At 34.0% G+C, this 20,137-nt stretch overlaps 1 protein-coding gene across 1 annotated transcript; it reads right to left on the bottom strand.

The window, feature by feature from the left end:
- Positions 1-2,227: 2,227 nt before the first annotated feature.
- On the bottom strand, positions 2,228-5,532 carry LOC131654907 (GDSL esterase/lipase EXL3-like). The gene is made up of 5 exons (XM_058924832.1): positions 5,233-5,532; positions 3,420-3,550; positions 3,059-3,292; positions 2,717-2,972; positions 2,228-2,632 (listed from the first exon to the last, which is right to left on the bottom strand). Exons 1-5 carry the CDS (start codon positions 5,522-5,524, stop codon positions 2,439-2,441), a joined length of 1,107 nt encoding a protein of 368 aa, XP_058780815.1. The 5' UTR covers positions 5,525-5,532; the 3' UTR covers positions 2,228-2,438.
- Between the last annotated feature and the right edge of the window lie 14,605 nt (positions 5,533-20,137).

The raw sequence follows: 20,137 nt of genomic DNA, 5'->3' as shown, positions 1-20,137 counted from the left end.
CTCGAAACAGGCATTTATTGGGGGCAATTTGTTAGCTGAAGATTTCGTTTTGTAGTATTTATCCTTCGAAGAAGTAGAAAATCGAAGGAAAGATGGTTACTGATGGCCATCCTTTAAAAAATAAAAGAATGACTACTGATGGTCATGCTTCGAGAGTAAAGATTTCTAAGTTCGCTATGAAGATAATGAATACTGAAAGCTAGTGAAAAGTATGTGTCTTCGGGGACTTAGACAAATTTGTAAATATATTCAAGTATTACTACTTAGCGTGTTTTTTCGTAGTGTTTGTTTAATACACTGCCACGCGTCGAAGACAGACTCAGGCGGGAAGATTTGAAATTCGAAGACGGTTTCGTAACTGTCCAAGTAACAGATGGCATCGCTAGAAGTCCTTATGAGAAACGTGGCAGCAGATTAGTATAGGACCGTTAAGGTCGAAACTAGTATAAATAGGAGTCTCAATGTTAGGATTCCGTGTGTTCATTTTGTACAAATCACTCACATATTTACTCAAGTATCAAGCGTTAAGAGAAAGAGTTCGCTGAGAAAATGTACGTATGACACCACCATTTTAATACATGTGTATTACCCTTTGCTTTTAAATATTTTCCAGAATTACTGCATTTCATTTACTTCTTGCCATTTACATTTCTGTATCTTTACTTTAACGTCATTTACTTTCGAATTACTTTCATGTTATTTACTTTCAAAGTCTTTTACATTTCTGCAGTTTAAGATTCTTTACGTTTCAATAGTCCTTTTAATTTTCTATGTTATGTTACTTATCTTTTCATTGAAGTCACATTTATATATAACAAAGTGATTGTCAAGACTATTTGTTCTTTAATCGAACAACGCTTATTGAAGAAGACAAATAATGAATATGGTTCGAATAAACATTGATGACAATCTTCTTGACTATGTGTCCTAGGATCAATCTAGTCGATCCTGCGAGTAACCAAATCATATTTATTATAGTTTGGAAGACTAGCGGTTGTTTACCGGAAATCACCGTAAACAGGTTGTTGTATAAAAACTACCTTAGTCGGTGCCTTCAAGAAAAGAGAATGGTTCTAAAACACTTTTTCCTTTTACGGAATGGACACTATTAGAAATACACGAATTTCCTACAGAATGGACACTACTGTGATTCGAATCACATACTTCTTTGATTCGAATCAGACTGGCAGAGAAAAATTCTCCAGTTCCAAGCAGGTGTAGATGTTTGATTCGAATCACAACTTGTCTGATTCGAATCAAGCCTTACAAAAACTTTAATTTAAGACTTCTAACTTGTGATTCAAGCTATTCACAATACCTTGACATATATTAAATTGCAAAGGATAAAAACACATTCTTATAGGTTCAATTCTAATAGATTAAATATATGGGGTGTCTCAAGGTACATGTCTAACAAATGAGGTGAAAAAATTATAATCAAGTACAAACGGATTATGCATAAATAATAAATCAAATTATGTACACGGAGATAAAAAAAATTGACCGAACATCAAAATAATCAATACTGGCGGCAATGCAATTTTTTTAAGCTTATATTTCACTTTTGTCTTTTCTCTTGTACTCTTGTAATAGAGTATTGTGAATGATAGTCTAATAGTAGTATTTATTTTGGAGAATGCGGGTGTATTGTGGCATTGGATTGATGCATGTGTTGAGAAAAATAAAATATATCATAGAGAAAAAGTGAAACACAATATAACACAAGAACATAACGTGGAAACTCTAAAATCGGAGAAAAATCATGATCGTTGTCAAATAACAACTAGATAATAACACTATATAAAAAGTATTATAATACATAATATACTCTCAACTAACTCAGACTCCCAATACACTCACACCATCCAAAACAAATATTTAATTACATTTCACAACACTATAATACAAGAGTATAAGAGAACAAAGAAAGTCAAAGACAAACTTAAAGTGTTTTTGATTGATGCATCTTATAACGAAGAACTTGAATCCTATATAGTCTTAGACTCCCTCTTTCTTCACAAAACTTAGCGATGTTGAACTTCAAGAAACTTATTTTCTATATATAATCTTGGACTCCCTCTTCATTCAAAAAACTAAGCGATGTAAGATTTTTTCAACATGTATATTTTTAATCAACTCTAACCATTTATATTTTGTAACAATTTTATATAATATTATATTTTTTATATAATTTTTTCTCCAATTTGAAAATTTCACGCTTATATATTCTTGTGTTATTTTTGCTTTTGTTTTATGTTTGAAGTTCTCCAATACAAATTATAACTTAATTCTTTTTATTCCCTTAAAAAAAATGAGAACAATAGTACACTTTAAACATGTTTAAGCCACCATTGTGAAACAAAACAATAACAATTACATAATAATCATAAAATTAGATAAATAGATAACTATAACATGCCATGAGAAATCTTGAGTTATCATCTTGTCAAACGATCAACATATTTTGGAAGAACTTCAGCCACAAGTGTTCTGTATACACTCTCTGTAGGATGATAACTATCCCAAAATACATATTCTTTATTATTATCACAAGCTGGAACCAAAGGGTTACATAACACTGAAACTTCTAGCTTTCCTGTTCCACAGCAACCTTTATCTGCAACTTTATACCCTGGATGTCATCAATAATAAATTTATTCATTAAATAAATATTTTTAACTAAATTAATTAATTTTCTAACAAATAATTTAATTACCATATTTTTGAGGCTTTAGAATGATATCAAGTAAGGGGGTGTAAATATCAGTATAAACAACCCTACTATTAGGCAAATTAGAATGAAGATAGTCCATTTGATTTGAGAGTTTGGAGTTAAATAACTTGGCTGCTTCATTGTATTTCTCATTGATATTTCTATATAAACCTCCACCTAGAGTCCTTTGTGATGGTAAGTATCCAATTGGTGCTGCACTGAACACTCCAATTCTTCTAGCTCCAAGTTGATAAATTTCCTTCAATTATATTATATATAGTTAGGATTATAAATATTAATTTTTTTTTGATTTTTTTTTAAATATTTTTAAGAATAAAAAAATACCTTAACGAACTTTGAGGCTTCATTGACCATAAGGTCAGTATAGGCAGGAACATCATAGTGTAGTTGTGGGGTGCGAATAGTAAAATAAGTGTTGGCAAGGTCATCACTTCCAGCTACAACAACAAAAAGTGTGTTGGCTAGGATAAAGTTTTTTCTTTTTTCTCCAACCACACCTTTGAGTTTCACTATGTATTCTTTGAACATTTCTAGTTGATCAGACATTGAAAGCACCGACTGATATATAAATAAACATTAGTATAATCATAGTTAAATAATAATAATAATAATGATAATAATAATAATAATAATAATAATAATAATAATAATAATAATAAAAGTTTATGATTATTTATATAAATACCACAATTTTGGAAGTTAAAGGATCATAACCAGAAGCACCAGAAGCAAAGGATACACCAGTAGGAAGGTCACTTGGCTTCAGATTTGGATCCAAATAAGCTGGTAATAGCTCCTTAATACCAAAATATTCAACTAAGAACAAAACAAAAATAATTAAATGTCACATATAAAATAAAAACTTTTTTAAAATTCAAGAGCCTATTTAAAAATTTCCCAATAATTTGGAAGACTCAAAAATAGTTTAAGTCTAATATAATCAATGCTAACTAGTATCTACATCCTGTATTTAATATTGAGATGTCACTTAAGCTGTAGTATTAAACACAACTTTTGCTTAAAAGCAATAATACTATATGGCATGTGAGGTTCAATTAATTCTTCTAACTAATTAATCAATCGTTTCCATTTGGTTTTAACCAATTGCAAAATGTGATGCTCTAATTTAAAGCACCAATTAAGTAGTGTTTGTTAACTACTTAACTGTATAATATTATGTATATAATGCTTAAATCAAACTTTGACGGTTAAGGTTTGATAAAGTTGTTGTGATTTGTTAGATCAAAAAACAAAAGTAGTTGTATTTCTTTGATCACATTATAAGGTTTCATCTAATTTGTCGTGTCTTCTTCTTTTGTCATTGTCATGTGGCGGTGAGGCATTCATGGAGGGAAGGGCCCTATAAGATGACATACATGGTCCTCAGAACCTTGAATAATATGTTTACGTGTATATTTTTCATTAAATGATATATATAACAACTACATTTCTATCCTTAAATATAAAGAAGTATACTATCACGAGCTCAAAAACAGATATATTATTAATTTATAAATATTAAACACTTATTAACATTAATATATTGTAACAAAATATCTATAAAAACTGAACAACAACTAAAAAAAGAAAAGGACAAAACTTAGGTACAATTCTTTAGGTGTGGTTCTTACTATTTTCCAATGAAAATATGACAAATATATATAAATATAATTTAGTGAGTGAAAATAGGATAAATTTGCATAGGTGTAAGAGGAAATTATACACTTGTCACATTTTCATTAGAAAATAGTAAGAACCACACCTAAAGAATTGTACCTAAGTTTTGTCCAAAAGAAAAACACCACAAAAAACTCGATCCAAAAATACCAATAGAGGAGATGAAAGCAATATGAATACAAAAATCAAGAGCACAAAAATAGAACATAAAATAATATTGAGACCAAATATTTAATTTTAAATTAACAGTTCACATTCATTTAATTTAATTGTTATTATTCTTAAATCATGCTGATGAATAAATGTGATTAACAATATAAAACTTTTTCGCTTTGACACTACAAAATATTTTAACTCATCACAAAATTTGTACATTCAAAAATTGGCATGCAATTACTCCCTCTTATTCCTACTATAAAAAAAAATTAAAATCTTTGCAACTATTATAAATGGAAGTTAACAAGTATATTTAAACTATTTAATAATAATTTTATAATTATATATTTTATTTAATTCAATAAATATTTAATAGGGAAATTAATTAATTAATTAATTAATTATCAACATATCATTTAGTACATTTTACTTAGTAAATTAACTAATTTTAACTAAATTTTTTAAGTAATATAAAATTAGTTATTTTTACTTATATTTTGACACAGGGAGTACATAACAAGCTTTTAAAAAAAACTAAACTACTGCTAAGTTGATATGGTAAATATACACTGATTAAACATATAATTTAAGAAGAAAAAAAATATTATTAGAATATACATAAGCTAAAATTTGCCTAAAGAAAAGAGAGTTTATATATTATATACCTATCAAATCTGAAGGATTTTTGCCATTGCAAAATCGACCAGTTGGAACTCCTCCTTGAAAATCTTGACCATAAGGAGAGAAATTGCACTTGACAATAGTTTTGATATGGTTGTTATTTCCAGTATCCATTATGGAATCTCCAAAAGCTATGAATGCAGGAACTGTAACATTTGGTGCTAGTTTCACCAATGAATTTGTTCTATTTGACAAAACTAACAAAAAAATGAAACGTAATAGTATTAATTTAGTTGAAGAATAAGTGCTTGGAACCTTCAACATATACACAGCCATTTTTGTGAAAGAGATAACTTGTTGATATATTTTGCACGTATTCTGCGTAAATTTATATGTCCACAAAACTCTTTAGTCATTTATTGCATGAGAATTATTGAATCCAACGGTTTATTTATCTTTATGTGACGTGTACAAAAAAAAGTTATTATCTAACAACATTATATGGTAGAACAGTTGTATTGTTAGATTAGTTTTTTAATTTATATAGATGGGGGCTCTCATTTCCTTATCACTAGCTAGTACGTACGTGCATGATTAAGTTTTTTTATTTATATATAAAAACTAATTTTAGGATACAAGATAGCCTTTCAAAAACAAGAAAAGGAAAAAGAAAAAGAAAAAGAAGCAACATATTGTCTCATTACATAATAAAGAGATTAGAGTCTTTAAAGATTTACATTTAGAATAGGGGAGATTACGGGGATGTTTGTTTCCTCTCGATCATCAATTCTTTTTTTCTTTCGCACTCTAGTTTTCAAGAGAAATGGGTCTACTAATTCAGAGCTCGTGCCGAGAGGTTATCACTGACTAAGTATTTTTCTCACTTGAAATCGAATTTGATATTTTCCGAACCTTCATTCTTTAGCAGGAGTTCGTTTATCACTCGAGTCTAAATATTTGATTCTAATTAATATGTCTTTTTAAAGGTAAAATGTTGATAGAGAGTATCGTGGCTTTTAATGAATTAATTGATTTGGTTAAGAAAGCTAAGAAGCCTTCATTTTCAAAAGTGGAATTTGAAAAGGTTTTTAATTCTGTGAATTGGGATTTTCAGATTAATATGTTGGTTAGATTTGGGTTAATGATAAGTGGAGGTCTTAGATTACGGCTTGTCTTTTTGTTGGGAATCTCGCAAGTTGGTTAATGGCTCCCCAACTCAAGAGATTAACATTCAAAAGGGGTAGAAGCAGGGAGATCCTCTAGCTCCTTTCCTTTTTATGATAGTGGCTGAAGAATTGAGTAGCTTAATAAGTTAGATCATTGAGTGAGATCTTTTCACTGGGTTTAGGATTGGCATCTCAGGTTTGGAGGTCTCTCTTTTGCGGTATGTGAATCGCACTCTTATATAAGCAGAGCCATCTATTAAGAACCTTTGGACTATCAAAGTTACCCTTAGACGCTTTGAGCTTGCTTTCGGTCTCAAGGTAAATTTCTTTAAAAGCATATTGATATGAGTCAATGTTGATCATGTTTTTTTTATTTATGCTGGTGACTTCCTTCATTGCAAAATAGAGGCCCTTCCTTTCAAGTATCCTAAACGTTCGTGGGAACTATTCCTAATTATGAAGCTACTTGGGGTCCTCTTGTTTATTTGATTTCTAAGAGCTTAATTCCTATAAGCATAGATATGTTAGCTTGGGAGGGAGGGTGGTTCTGCTCAATTATGTGCTTAATGTTATCCCTACTTTTTATCTGTCTTTTTTGAAAATATCAGCTAAGGTTTGGAGGAAAATTGTCAAGATCCAAAGAAGATTTTTTTTTTGTGGTTCTAAAATTTTCTAGGTTAGTTGGAATGATGTATGTAAGCCTAAGAGAAAAGGTGGGTTGGGGTTAGAGATCTCTGTTTGTTCAACTTATCTCTTTTGACTAAATGAAGGTGGTGCCTAAATTCATGTGACTCACGCTTATGGAGAGATATTATTTGTGCCCGATATGGTGTTATTGTTGTTTCCTCTTTGAGGTGGAAGAGACTCAAGACTTCAAAACTCGTATTTGTAGTGAAAAGGGGTGTCCTTGTTGGGGTCTAAGAGGAAAGATACATATGAATAGTTTGTGGATGTTATCTCTAGAAAGGTGGAATTAGGCTTCAAATATCTGTTTGGCTTGACCATTGGGATGGTATTCTCCTCAAGGATAGGTTTCTAGGTTGTTTAAAATCGCATATTACTCTGAGGGGAGTGTTGGGTAAGTTGGAAGGTGAGATGATGGGTCTCTTGTTATAGACATTATATGGAGGAGGCATTTCTTTGTCTGCGAAGAATCGATTATTGCTGACAATACTACAAAAACCAAATAACACCTCGGACGTGAAATGCTTTTAACCTTAGTTAAAGGAGCGAAGTAACGAAGGGCGTCATGAAAAGTTGTATGCACATGGGTTCGAACCCCATCAGTCGCACTTTTATTATTTTCAAAACTAGCGTATCTTACCTCTTGGTTTATCCATAAAACCGAGGGGTAAGATTAATTCTTTTTTATAAAAAAAAAAAAAAAAACCCTTTACATTGTTTACCTTGAATATTAATACATTAATTTGATTACAAAGTACATTGTTTACCCAAAATATTACATTGTTTACACAGAATATTAAAATAAAAATCAAATTCCCTAGAGATATAAATCAAAATCAAATTCCCTGAAGCTCTAGATTTTAGATCTACGAATCCTTGAAACTTAGTGAGGATCAAATGATGGGTGCCAATATATTCTCCATGGCTTTGTATGAATTTGGTTCTGATGGAAAACAAAATAACGGTTAGATAAATAAAATCAATATTCAAATATATGGTTTTCTGCTCAAATAAATATTTAAGAAAACAAACTTTAAACCCAAGTAATTTTCTGCTCTTTCAATCCATCTTAAAGAGATTTTCCAAGCGTCTTTAGGTTTCAAGCGCTTCATGTTTCATTTAGGTTAGATATTCAATATTTAACATGCTTTTATATTGGATATCTCTTAGGTTTCACGCAGATCTCTATGAAGGTGTGAGAAACACAAGAAAGGGGGTTTGAATTGGGTTACACTAAATAAAATATTTTCGCAACACACAACACAAGGCTAACGAGTGAATAAAAATAAACGACACATTTATTTTTATCCTGGTTCACTATTAACGAAGTTACTCCAATCCACCCGCCAAGGTAATTTTGCTTCTCAATAAGGACTACATCAATTATAACCAAACTAATTACAGACAACCACAATGATCGTAACCAATGTCTTCTCAGGACTCCTAATTAACAATAGTCTCCTAAGGAATCAACCATAATAAGCTAATGATCAATCTTGCTGACAATCCCAACAAGTTCATCTTATCCTTATCGTGAAACCACTATGACCGCAACCACAGTCTTCTCGAGGCTTCTGACTAACACTTAGTCCCTCAAGTAATCAATCAACCAAGTTGATTACAAGTGTGTATATAAAGATGCTTCAAATAATCAGATTACACAATGTTTAAGTACAATAATACAAAAGTGTTGAAAGAAAGATACAAAACAAAGTTCCTTGCTTAAAATACAAAATTATACAAAGATTTTTCTAATAGATTTTGTGCAGCGCTTTGGTGTAGTTTTGTAGAACTAATTCGTTGATTTAAAATTCTTTCAATGGTTTCCTTTATAGAGAATGATAGATCTGTTCGAAGGTATAATAGGAAATACATAGTACAACTGTAAAGTCCCCAAGTGGGTATGGTAGATAACAAGTACATAATGGATTGTCCTTATGCCACCCTATACGAGTAGAGGTCACAATTTACTTAGTACTTTTATGCTCACTATCACACGCAATCCGTCCTTGATCTTCTACGTCTTCAGAGGCTTTTGATTGTATGTTTATTGAAGCATGTTGTAGATGGTCAGAACTTGAGTCTCCAGTACCTAAGTCTTTAGAACTTGTTCATCGGAACATTGTCTTCAGAGTCTTCAGCACTCTTCAGACGAAATTTCATCAGATCTTCACAACTTGTTCAGCAGAACCTCATCTTCGGCATCTTCAGAACATGGGACACAAAAGCAAAGCTTTAGAATGCCTCCAAAGCTTTCTTGCAAAATCACGATCAAAAGCTCTTGTACTAACGTTTCTTAGAACCGTTATAGAAGTAGCATTCCAAAATCTTGACTATCATTATAATATAGAACTAGTATTCTTCCAGAGTGTTGAGTTCAGAACCTGATGATGTCACATGCCTTTTTAAAAGAGTAAGAATCTGCAAGGCAAAATTCACACACTAGAAAGAAAATGTTAGTGTATACAATTGTTCTTTAAGATAAAGTATAAAGTTATCATCAAAACTTAAGGCCAGATTCAGAACCAATCTTGTTTTTATAATCTTTCCCTTATTGATGATGACAAAACCATGTATTTTTATAGAACAATTTTGGAATTATGGTGTTTAGATCTCAGATGTCCTAAGAGATGTCAAGACAATGATATCTAAACAACACACAATGACAAGGTATATAAAAGTGCAATGCAAAAACTTAAAATAACACAAGTAATTGTTCACCCAGTTCAGTATATAACAATACCTACTCATGGGGGGTACCAAGTCATGGATAAGTCCACTATGATAGTATCAGTTTGAAGTACTATGCAAACAACCACCGGTTCACACATAAACAACTTCTGGTTTACTGCCTTCTCGCCTAATCATTGCTCGTGCTATACTTATACCTAAGACTCATCTAGGTATGAGACCATTCTCAATCCCCCTCAATCACAACCGTGATAATCAATTACAATACTTTAGAAGACACACTTCCAAGACACAATCACTCAATGCTTAAAAGCTAATGAATGAACACAGAACTTACAACTCAATGAAAACGTCCAACTCTTCTATCAAGATAATATTATAGAGGCTCACAATACACAAGACTGCACAAACCCTAACACAAACTACAATGTAATTTCCACGAAATAACTAGGTTTGTTGATTTCTATTTAAAATAATCTTCTAGACTGAATTGGGCTTCAAACCGCAGCAGGGCACTCCAGAAAATACTCCAAAATCTTCTCCATGAAGATAAGGCTTCAATATTAATTTCCAAAATATTTTCCATATACAATCATTAATTAAATATCTTTAAAATAGAGACAATCTCTTATCCCTAAATCAAGCGTCACATAGGATTGCACAATATTCTAAAATATTTGCACCTGTAAATAAAAACAGACTTCAACCTGACGAGTAGATGACCTCAGCAACATAACTCTGAACTTTCAAAACTTTGGTACCATATGCATTGAAGTCGAGTCAAGTAGTGCATTGCATACATACCCCGAATTGCATGATTTATTGTTGTGCGATTGAGTGGCTTGTTTGTTGAGAACATGTGTAATATTTATCCTTATTGTATTATGCATCGTTATCATATTTTTAATTGTATTCTCACCGCCCCTATTTGTTGTTGAGGGGTTGTTTATATCGTTGTTGCAGATAGCCAGGTAGAGGAGCCTTAGTGTTGTGAGTGTTGGAGGATGGATGAGATAGCTATCTTCGCTTCTTTGTTTCTGTGTTTTACATAGCTATGCGAATAGTGCTCTAATAGTTTAACATCGTGACGAGATTTGTTATGTCTATCTTTGCAAGTTATTTTATTTATACTTTTTAGTTATGTTGAAGTTGAACTCCTTTTGAAACTATGAGATGTGTTAATTTGTTAAATGTTAATTCCACTGCGATATTTAATAAGTTAAAAATGATGTTTTGTTGAAGAAGTATGTGTGACACCCTAATGGTGATGTTTTAATTCATGATAATTTGTTTGCTCTCTTTTAAAAAGTCAGTTCACCGTATTACAGAACTGGCGACTCTGCTGGGGAGAATTTTCTTATAAAAGAGGGGTTACCTTAAAAGTTTAGGATTCACTTAAATGTTTTCTATTGTTTGCTTTGTTTGTTTTATTTTTCAGGGTTGTTTTGGGAAAATTGAAGGACGAATCCTATTCCCGGATTCAAGAACACTTAAGTTTAGGAGTGGCATAGTCATGGAGGCCTCTTTCACATATGTGGGAGATGAGTCAATATGAAGTTCACGCTTGAGTTAGGACTCCATAGCATATGCACACCTTTCTCAAATGAGGGGGGTCTATGTATGTGTCTGTGGGTGCGCCGGAGCTCAAGGACCTTTAGTTACCCTTAACCCATCCTGGCCTTTAGGAACGTAGTGGGGGGACTACCCTTGACAAATGTTAAGGACTAGTCGCTACCCGATGCTACAATTCAGATAGGTTCTTTCTCAAAGTATCATTGCATGGTGCAAATGCATCATGTCCGAGGGTGCTTTAGAAGGGCTTACAATTCTGGATAACTTGTAGAACCTGTTGCTGAAATCTCCTTATCCATAGAAATGCCTTTGGGAAGGACACCTGATCTAAAACTCCATGCAAGCCTTAAACCAAAAATTGTGTGATTTGTGTGGATTTGTTTTTCTGTGATGCATCATGCATACATGCATTCATGACATGGCTAACTCATCTCAAGGAGAAAAAAGGTATTTTAACCATAATTTGTTTTGTAGGTTATTTAAATAATGGAAATCCTAATCAGAAAACCTTTCTTCCTCAACTTCAAGAAAGTACCTACTGCATTAAGACTCTTATGTGATGATATTACTGGTTCTCTTGTTCTTTCTGAATCTCTCAACAAACTGATGAGTTTAATGCGAACCAAAGTGGATGAAGCTCTCCTCAATTCTATGATGCAATTTTATGATCCTCTTCTCCGTTGCTTCACTTATAGAGATTTTCAACTGGTACCTACATTGGAAGAATTCTCTTACATAATGGACATGCCCATACCTGATCAAATCCCTTACACTGGTGAGGAAGGAGGTCCTAAGTTGGAAGACATTGCTGCTGCTCTACACCTACCAAGATCAGAAATTAACAAAGTTTGGATTAACAAAAGAGACTACTCTGGGATACCTGTGGATTTCTTGATCGAGAAAGCTAAGATCTTTGCTAAAGCTTTAAGCATGGACGCCTTGGAAAGTGTTTTAACCCTGTTGATATATGGACAAGTTCTTTTTCACCGCTGCGACAAAGTTGTTGATAGGGCTGCTATCAAAATCTTCCTTAGCAAGAATACTGTTCCTACTCTACTTGGTGATTTATTGCACTCCATCAACGCTAGAGTGACAAAGAGACGAGGTTGTGTTCTAGGGTGTATCCCTCTCTTACATAGGTGGTTTATTTCTCACTTACCCCGATCCTCAATAAAGAATGAAGAAGGTTTGACTTGGATTCAAAGGATTATGGAGCTTTCATACGACGACATCATTTGGTATCCAAAGAAATTCGAAGGAGTTCAGTTATATGACCGCTGTGGAGAGTTCCCTAATGTGCCTCTTCTTGGCATCCATGGAGGAATTACCTATAACCCTATACTTGCCCGACATCAGTTTGGTTTTGCTTTGAAAGATAAGCCCCGCTCCATATATCTTAGTGCGGAAAATTTTGACTATGGTTCAGATACAACTGAAAAAAAGAATCGCTTCATTAAAGCTTGGTATGAAGTAAAAAAGGTGGGTGCAAGAGAATTGGGAATGAGGATCGATACTCCTTCAGATCTTTACTTTAAATGGATTTATGACCGAGTCGTCGAGTTCGGCATACCACATCCATCTGACACACCTGTTGTTCCAAGGATCACTCCTCCCGAGGTCCACGTAGAATTGGAACCTTATGTACCCGCTCCAAACGAAGACCTTGCTGCCACCGTGGCTCATTTAAGACAAGAAAAGGCTGATCTTGAGAAGCGTCTACAAAAGGTTGAAGCAGAAAAAGCAGTATTAGTGGCTAATGCTAAAGAACGAGATAGTATGCTTGACTATTTCTCTCGCAAGTGGAAGATTGAAGACTTCATCTCACCTGATCAGATACAATCATGGGAGCTAGAGATTGATAGGCTTATTCAAGAAAAGAACGAGATGGTCAAAGCCCATAAAGAGGAAATCAGAGGATTAAAGAGAAAGCGCCGACTTGAAGAATGATCCTTTTTATATTTTATTTATTATTTAGTATTTCTTTAATGTAACTTCAAAAAAAATAATAGTAAAAAAAAAACATATAATACACTGGTTTTTATTTAAAATAACTAATTTATTTTTGCTTCTACTTTTCTTTCCTTTTAAATGTGTTAAAAAAGCCTTTAACTCCTTGAGAACATTGCATATGCATAATCATATCATTCATAAACATCGCATCACAGGTTTCATAAAAACAAATGCCTCATCTTTATGCTGTTTATTTCAGTTAGAAAGATGGATCTCAAACAATCTGTCAAACATCTTCAGGCTCAGAATAACCAGTTCCAAAAAATAATCTTTCACTTGGCCAAGGGGCAAGAAGATCTAAAGGCACTTCTGATCGAGAAGGAGAAGAATCAACATAAGCACCAAGGTGGTCAAGATAATCAGAGATCCAAGCCTAAGCGATCATTTTCTCTGTTACCCATGCCGTTGTCTCAAGTTCTGCAACAACTGCTCAATCAAAATTTGATAGCTCTATTGCCTCCATATTCATTTCCTGCTAATCCTGCTCCTGGGTACAAGTACCATGCGAGATGTGCTTATCATTCGAATAGTCCTGGTCATGATACAGAGGATTGTTTGCAACTGAAGCACAAGATTCAAGACTTAATTGATGAAAAGATCATTGGTTTCAATTCACCTGAGAAACCTCCTATAGCTAATATTGTGCACAACCCGAAAGGTCGTAATGAATACAACCTATCCGCTGGGGCATTTCCACAACAACAAAGACGCAAGCCAGACGTACCCAAGCATCAATTCACCGAGATCAATATGTCATTGGTTCAAGCATTACAACATCTATTGAAGATCGAATTGATTACTCTGAGGGACCCTCCTAAAAATGCTAACACCTCCACTCCTGACTATAAACTCAACGCGAGGTGCGCGTACCATTCCAACAGTCCTGGACATTACAAAAACAATTGCTGGACATTGAAGAATAAGATTCAAGATCTGATCAATGATGGAGAAATCTAATTCACCCCTCTTGAGACTCCTGTGGTGATCGCCGCTCTTATGCCTAGTCATGACAAGACTGATTGAGATCTAGACGGACGAACTATTGGATCATTAGATCTACTTTCATGTGCAATTTCTATTCTGTTTGTTTAAACATTTGACTCATGATAGACATTATCTGTTTTAATGATCATCATCAGTGCATTGCATATGTTTGTCTTGAATAAATTATTTCGTTATCACTCATTTTTAATTATGTCTTTATTTCGCATATGTTTTTGTGATATTCAACTCCTGCTAAGCTGTAAGCCTTCTGAGGGAGGATGACGAAAACGATACCGCAACCTCATACAGTATGCTTTTGAACGGACTATGCTGACGATGTACAGGCATTGTTTCAATTCCTAAACAATGGAGATATAAGGATGTTAATCCCTCGTCAACCCCTTTGAGCTTAAGAAGTGGAAGTTTCTTTCTTGTACTAATTAAAAACCCTTGATCATAACCTGGGGCAGGGTAGTTCTCAGTTAATTTGGCTGTGCATTCTATTTTAAGAGAATCATTCAGTGCACCTTTCAACAAAAGGTTTCAATCACAAGCGTTCATGCGCACACATCAAAGAAGTGTTGGAGATGTCAATCAAAAGCCAATGATGGTTCATCGATCATTAAGCAAGGCAGTCAATATCTTTCATAAGGAAAAAAAATGAAAAAACATATATACAAAGAAAAGCCTGCTAAGTCGAAAATCAAAAAGGTGACTTAGGCAAAAATCAAGGCATCCCGCTGATTGTAATCTCAAAAATAAACAGTTCAGGCAAAAGTTAGGGATATCAAAAAGATGAAAACAGAGAAGTCAATAAATTCCTGAACAACACAATGTTGTGACTATCAAAAGGAAGAAGTGACTGTCATCTCAAAAGTTCTCTTTGCTTGTGAACCATCAAAGGTGCAAATCCAAAAGTCTCTTGGAACCTGAATGCATAAGTTGAATTAACTGAGCTTAGGACTGAAGAACATCACGAATAAGGGGATGGGTATAAATAAATTTTGAGCCATTATCCTTTATTTCTTAAAACCGTGAACCAAGCCACGTTACAACCCCTGAAAGTCCTAATTGAAGCATGGTTAGTTCGAAAGCATACTGTCACCAAAAAGGTATCCTGACTCCTTAAGGTTACCAAAAATGCTAAGTTGATATCACGTTTTTACAAACATCACATTGTTACGAATACCACGTTTTTACAAATATCACGCTTTTGCATCTCTTGCTTTAATGTTTTTTCAAAACTCAAGACAAATGTATGCATTGCATCTCATGAATTCATTATTAAACATATTCTGCTACATAATTTCAAATGTTAGCATCAGAAAGAACTTGCACAGGGTACAACTAATGACTGAAAGTCATCCCAACAGACAAGACCACTTCAGAAGCAATGTCCCCTACGTATATAAGGGGCATGACACGTTTTTTTCCCATCAATCTGGGGCAATCAAGTCAATAATCCGAGAATCTCTCAAGGGGGTCAAAAAACAGTTAGGGGCATGATTACTAGGGGCACGTCTCCCATAGTACGCATCTCATGAAGTCCTCGCGAGGTGAATCTTTCCAAAGTTCCTACTAACAGGGGCGAGTCCAGTTTGGACATCTAGATCAATACTCAGTGGTAGTTACTATAGTAATGGGAGCAACTTTCAAGACACCCATGTCACCCCACAGAGTCGGGTTCACAAGATCATATCCCCACAGAGTAATCATTAAGGAGATATCTTCAAACGCTCTCGACAAAGACATGGTTCCCCAACAAAGTTTACATCTTCAACACTGCTGGTTCTCCAACACTTTCCTCTTCTCCAACATGGGTTACTAATACTTTTGTCCCCAATCAGGGTCCATCAAGTTGCTAATCATCCCCAAGCAAGAATCATAAATTCCCAGCTGAGCATCTTCAAACAAGATCAGACATTAAAATCACAAAGACATAGAGATTCATTTTCTCAATCAAGACAACATAAATCATGTTCACATATCATATGTCATAAACACATTCATACATTGCATACCTTACCTCGTAATGAATTCATCCATAACATACAAAGTTTCTCATTTATTTTGAGGGACTCATTACATAATACATGCATCATGACATTGCATAACTATACCTATTGCAGGATACAGGTACCGACAAATGAACGAAATCTCCAAATTTCCAAGATCTAATTCAGCTACTACGAATGGTACTGACACGGTCAACGCTCGAAGATCTAATTCATTTACCACGAACGGTAATGACACGATCACCTCTCCAAGATCTAATTCAGTTACTACGAACGGTACTGACACGGTCAACTCTCAGAGATCTAATTCTATCATCACGAACGGTGTAGACATGATCACTGACCTTCCCAGTCTAATTCAGTTACTACGAACAGTGCTGACACGACAAGAGAATCTAATTCTATCATCACGAACGATGTAGACACGATTATCTCTCCAAGATCTAATTCGGTTACTACGAACGGTACTGACACGATCAACTCTCAGAGATCTAATTCCATCATCACGAACGGTGTGGACACGATCAACTGTTTCCTAAGTCTAATTCAGTTATTACAAACGGTACTGACATGACAAAAAGATCTAATTCTATCATCACGAACGGTATAGACACGATCATCTTCCAAAGTCTAATTCAGTTACTACGAACAGTGCTGACGCGAACAACTCTCCTAAAATCTAATTCATCTACTATACGATCAACATTCAAACAATTACTTCCCAAAAACTTCAGCCTCAACATCTAGATGGCATCTTAAAGCCCATCTCCGACAAAAGTCCCTACTCCAGCTAGGGCAAATTTCTTGGTATTCTAGTGTTCAATCATCTTCCACCTTCAGATACCGACTGGCATACAAACCACTCTACATCTTCAGGTTTAAGATAATTGAACAGGGGCAGCTGTCATACCCCAAAATTTGCCCATACATTTTCTCCTATTCAAAATCAGATCAATGCGCAAAACTCATAAGACACATTCTCCTATACAAAGGCTCTGAACTAGGGTTTGATTCTTTCAAAGGAAAATCACTGAATCAATGGCTTCCAAGCATCTCATATGGCTCAACATGTCTCACATTACCTCCATGACAAGTATCAAGACATATCTCAAAGTTCTGGTCACTCAAAAAGTTCAGAAAGTCAACAGTCGACCGATTGATCCAAAAGGTCAACTGTGGTCAAAGCAAAGTCAAAACTCCTGATTTTTTGTCAAGATCCTCATATTGAAGTGTCATTCACCATTTGATCAATAATTGATCATGGTTCATCAAGGAAAGAACAAAAATCAATAAATCAAGAAGTTTCTAAATTAGGGTTTTGTATAGGAAAAGTCAACTGAACTTTGACCAGCCATAACTCTCACATGGAACATCAGAAATTTTCCATCCAAAGCTCATATTGAAGGAAATTTGATTCTCTACAAAATTGTCTCTCACATGCCAAGTCCAAAAATGCTTCATTTGAGAGGTATGGACCAAAACATTATAGGTCCTTTTCAAAAGTCAACAAAAAGACACTTTTTTCAAAAGGACATAAAATTAACATGGAAAATAATTTTGATATGAGACCAAAGACACTGGTTAGAGGACTCTTTAAGGTTTCCAAAAAGTCCTAGAACACTTCCATATCTCAAAAATTGAGAGAAATAGGCCTTGTCAAAGTTGAGCTATTTTGGAGGGAAAAATATGGAAGAATTTGAACATTTTTGCAAATGGGCCTAAGTTATTTTGATTCAATCTTGGTCTCCAAGTATCCAAGAGCCAAAAATCTCTTTGCCACGAAAATATATGATTAATTTGATTTATTTTGATTTTTTATTCAATTAAAAAAGAATTAAAATCATATAAATTAAAAGAAAATCAAAGATTTTATAAAAGATGTGATTGGGATCTATTTTAATCCTCAAATATACTCCAAGATCAATATAATTTCGTGCATAGGTGATTGAGAGAAAAGTGAATCAATTTTGGCCATAATTAGAAGCTTCCAAAACAATTTTTCCAATCAAATTTCTCAAGATAGGAATCAAAGATTTAAAGAGATTTGCTACACATTTGTTGACCTAAACTATTCTATTATATAAAGGTAACAAGTGCAGACCCCAAGGGTTACAGAATTCTGCCTCCAAGAGCTCCAAACCCGAGTGCAAAGATTCAAGAAAAATCTCAAACTTGATTTTGGACTACAAGCCAATTCGGAGCATTTGATCAATCCAAAAACGCTCCTGGACTATCATTGAGTGATTTCAGATCGTTCTCGAACACAAAAGCCTCAAGAACTCCCCGCTGTAAGTCCGTTTTTTAGCCTTTTAAACTTTGCATCGAATTCAATCATCCACGCATAATTAATTGGTTTTGTTCGCGTGTTTGCGTTTAATATGATGCTGTGATCAATTCTGGGGAGTTAATTGCTTTTATATGCTATGCTGAGTATTCTGCCATTACTAGGGTTTGGTACCTTCAATTAGGGTTTCTTTTGTTAGGAAAAATTAGGGCTAATAACAGGTACCATCGTGCTCGTGAGGGTTGGACGATCATAATAGTATGGTCGCGAAACATTTTTGGCCATATTCTCTGGTATTCGTAACTTGCAGGCTATGGCTACGCTGGCGAACCGTCGGTAAAAGTGGTTGCAGGGTCTAAAACGACGGACCGGTGAAGAAGATGATTACGTGGCGCCTCCTCACTGGTGCGTTCACGCGCGCGTTTGTTATTCAAACCAGACAGTTCCAGTGCTTCTTGGCTCACGTGTTTATGATGCGCCCCTCTCACTTCAGCCCTCAGATTCGTTTTCCATTCAATCCAACGTGTTCAAAGCTGAAGGCACACCATGTTCCTCCCCACTTGCGTCGCACCAGATCAAAAGTTAAGAATTTCTGAATTTTTTTTATTATTATTACATGACTTATATTTCTTTTTATTTTAATACACATATTTGTTTATTTATTATATAAAACTTATTTTTTAAAAAAACCTTTTGAAATACAATATTTATTATCTTTTTTACTTATCTATTTATTTATAATATATATAATTCATTTTCTTTATATTATATTATTTTCTTAATATCATATTTATTTATTAAAATCTTTAAAAAAACCATTTTTATTGTATTTTAATTCCATAAAATTCCTAAAAATTATTTTTTTACACTTGACTTAATCTTCTCATCCCGATTTAATTAATTAGGTCGCGAGACCAATAATTAATTAAATCATTCATATTTTCTTATTTAATTCGTACCCTAATCAGGGTTTACGAAGATCATGCCATACACTAAAATCTTCTTCTTCTGTGCCTTTCAGGATTACCTTTCAAGTGCCTTCCGACTACGCGCCACGTCAAAATACGAAGTTAAGTACTCTATTTAATTTAATTTAAATTCTATTTGGTTTATTTTTAAATTAGGGTTTGTTTCGCCTTCATCTCTTTCTGCCTTGCCTTTTTAGGTCAACCCTAAAGGCGCACTGTCAACCATGTCAGATCAAATCCAAATGCAAAGCTAAGTATTATTTATTTATTATTAATTTCTTTATCCCTTATTCTTTATTTTTATTAGGGTTAACCCTAATTACCTCCGAACCGATAATGCACTCACCCTTCTTTGTTTATTCTTTCTTTTCCAAATCTTCAGGGTTCGTCAATTGTCGAAGCTACAGTATCGGTAACCCTAAACCCTAACTTTAATATTTTCTGTTTTATTTTTTAATTATATCCGCTGGTTACAATTCCCCTCTCCTCCGCTGGTTACAATTTCCCGCACCCTTTATTGCTTTATATTACTGCGTGGTTAGTAATCCTAGGGAGTGCAAGCCTTAAACTGAATT

The sequence above is a fragment of the Vicia villosa genome, linkage group LG3 (assembly GCF_029867415.1).
Source record: "Vicia villosa cultivar HV-30 ecotype Madison, WI linkage group LG3, Vvil1.0, whole genome shotgun sequence".
NCBI classification, from domain to species: Eukaryota; Viridiplantae; Streptophyta; class Magnoliopsida; order Fabales; family Fabaceae; genus Vicia; species Vicia villosa.
This window is presented reverse-complemented; position numbering and strand designations above follow the sequence as displayed.

What these genes read in the sequence shown, in the direction of transcription:
- LOC131654907 (XM_058924832.1), bottom strand. Translation starts at nt 5,524, where the DNA reads ATGGCTGTGTATATGTTGAAGGTTCCAAGCACTTATTCTTCAACTAAA. An exon ending in AAGCCTCAAAGTTCGTTAAG is followed by an intron (nt 2,973 to 3,058) that starts GTATTTTTTTAT and finishes ATATAATTGAAG; the next exon opens with GAAATTTATCAACTTGGAGC. An exon ending in TCTAAAGCCTCAAAAATATG is followed by an intron (nt 2,633 to 2,716) that starts GTAATTAAATTA and finishes GATGACATCCAG; the next exon opens with GGTATAAAGTTGCAGATAAA.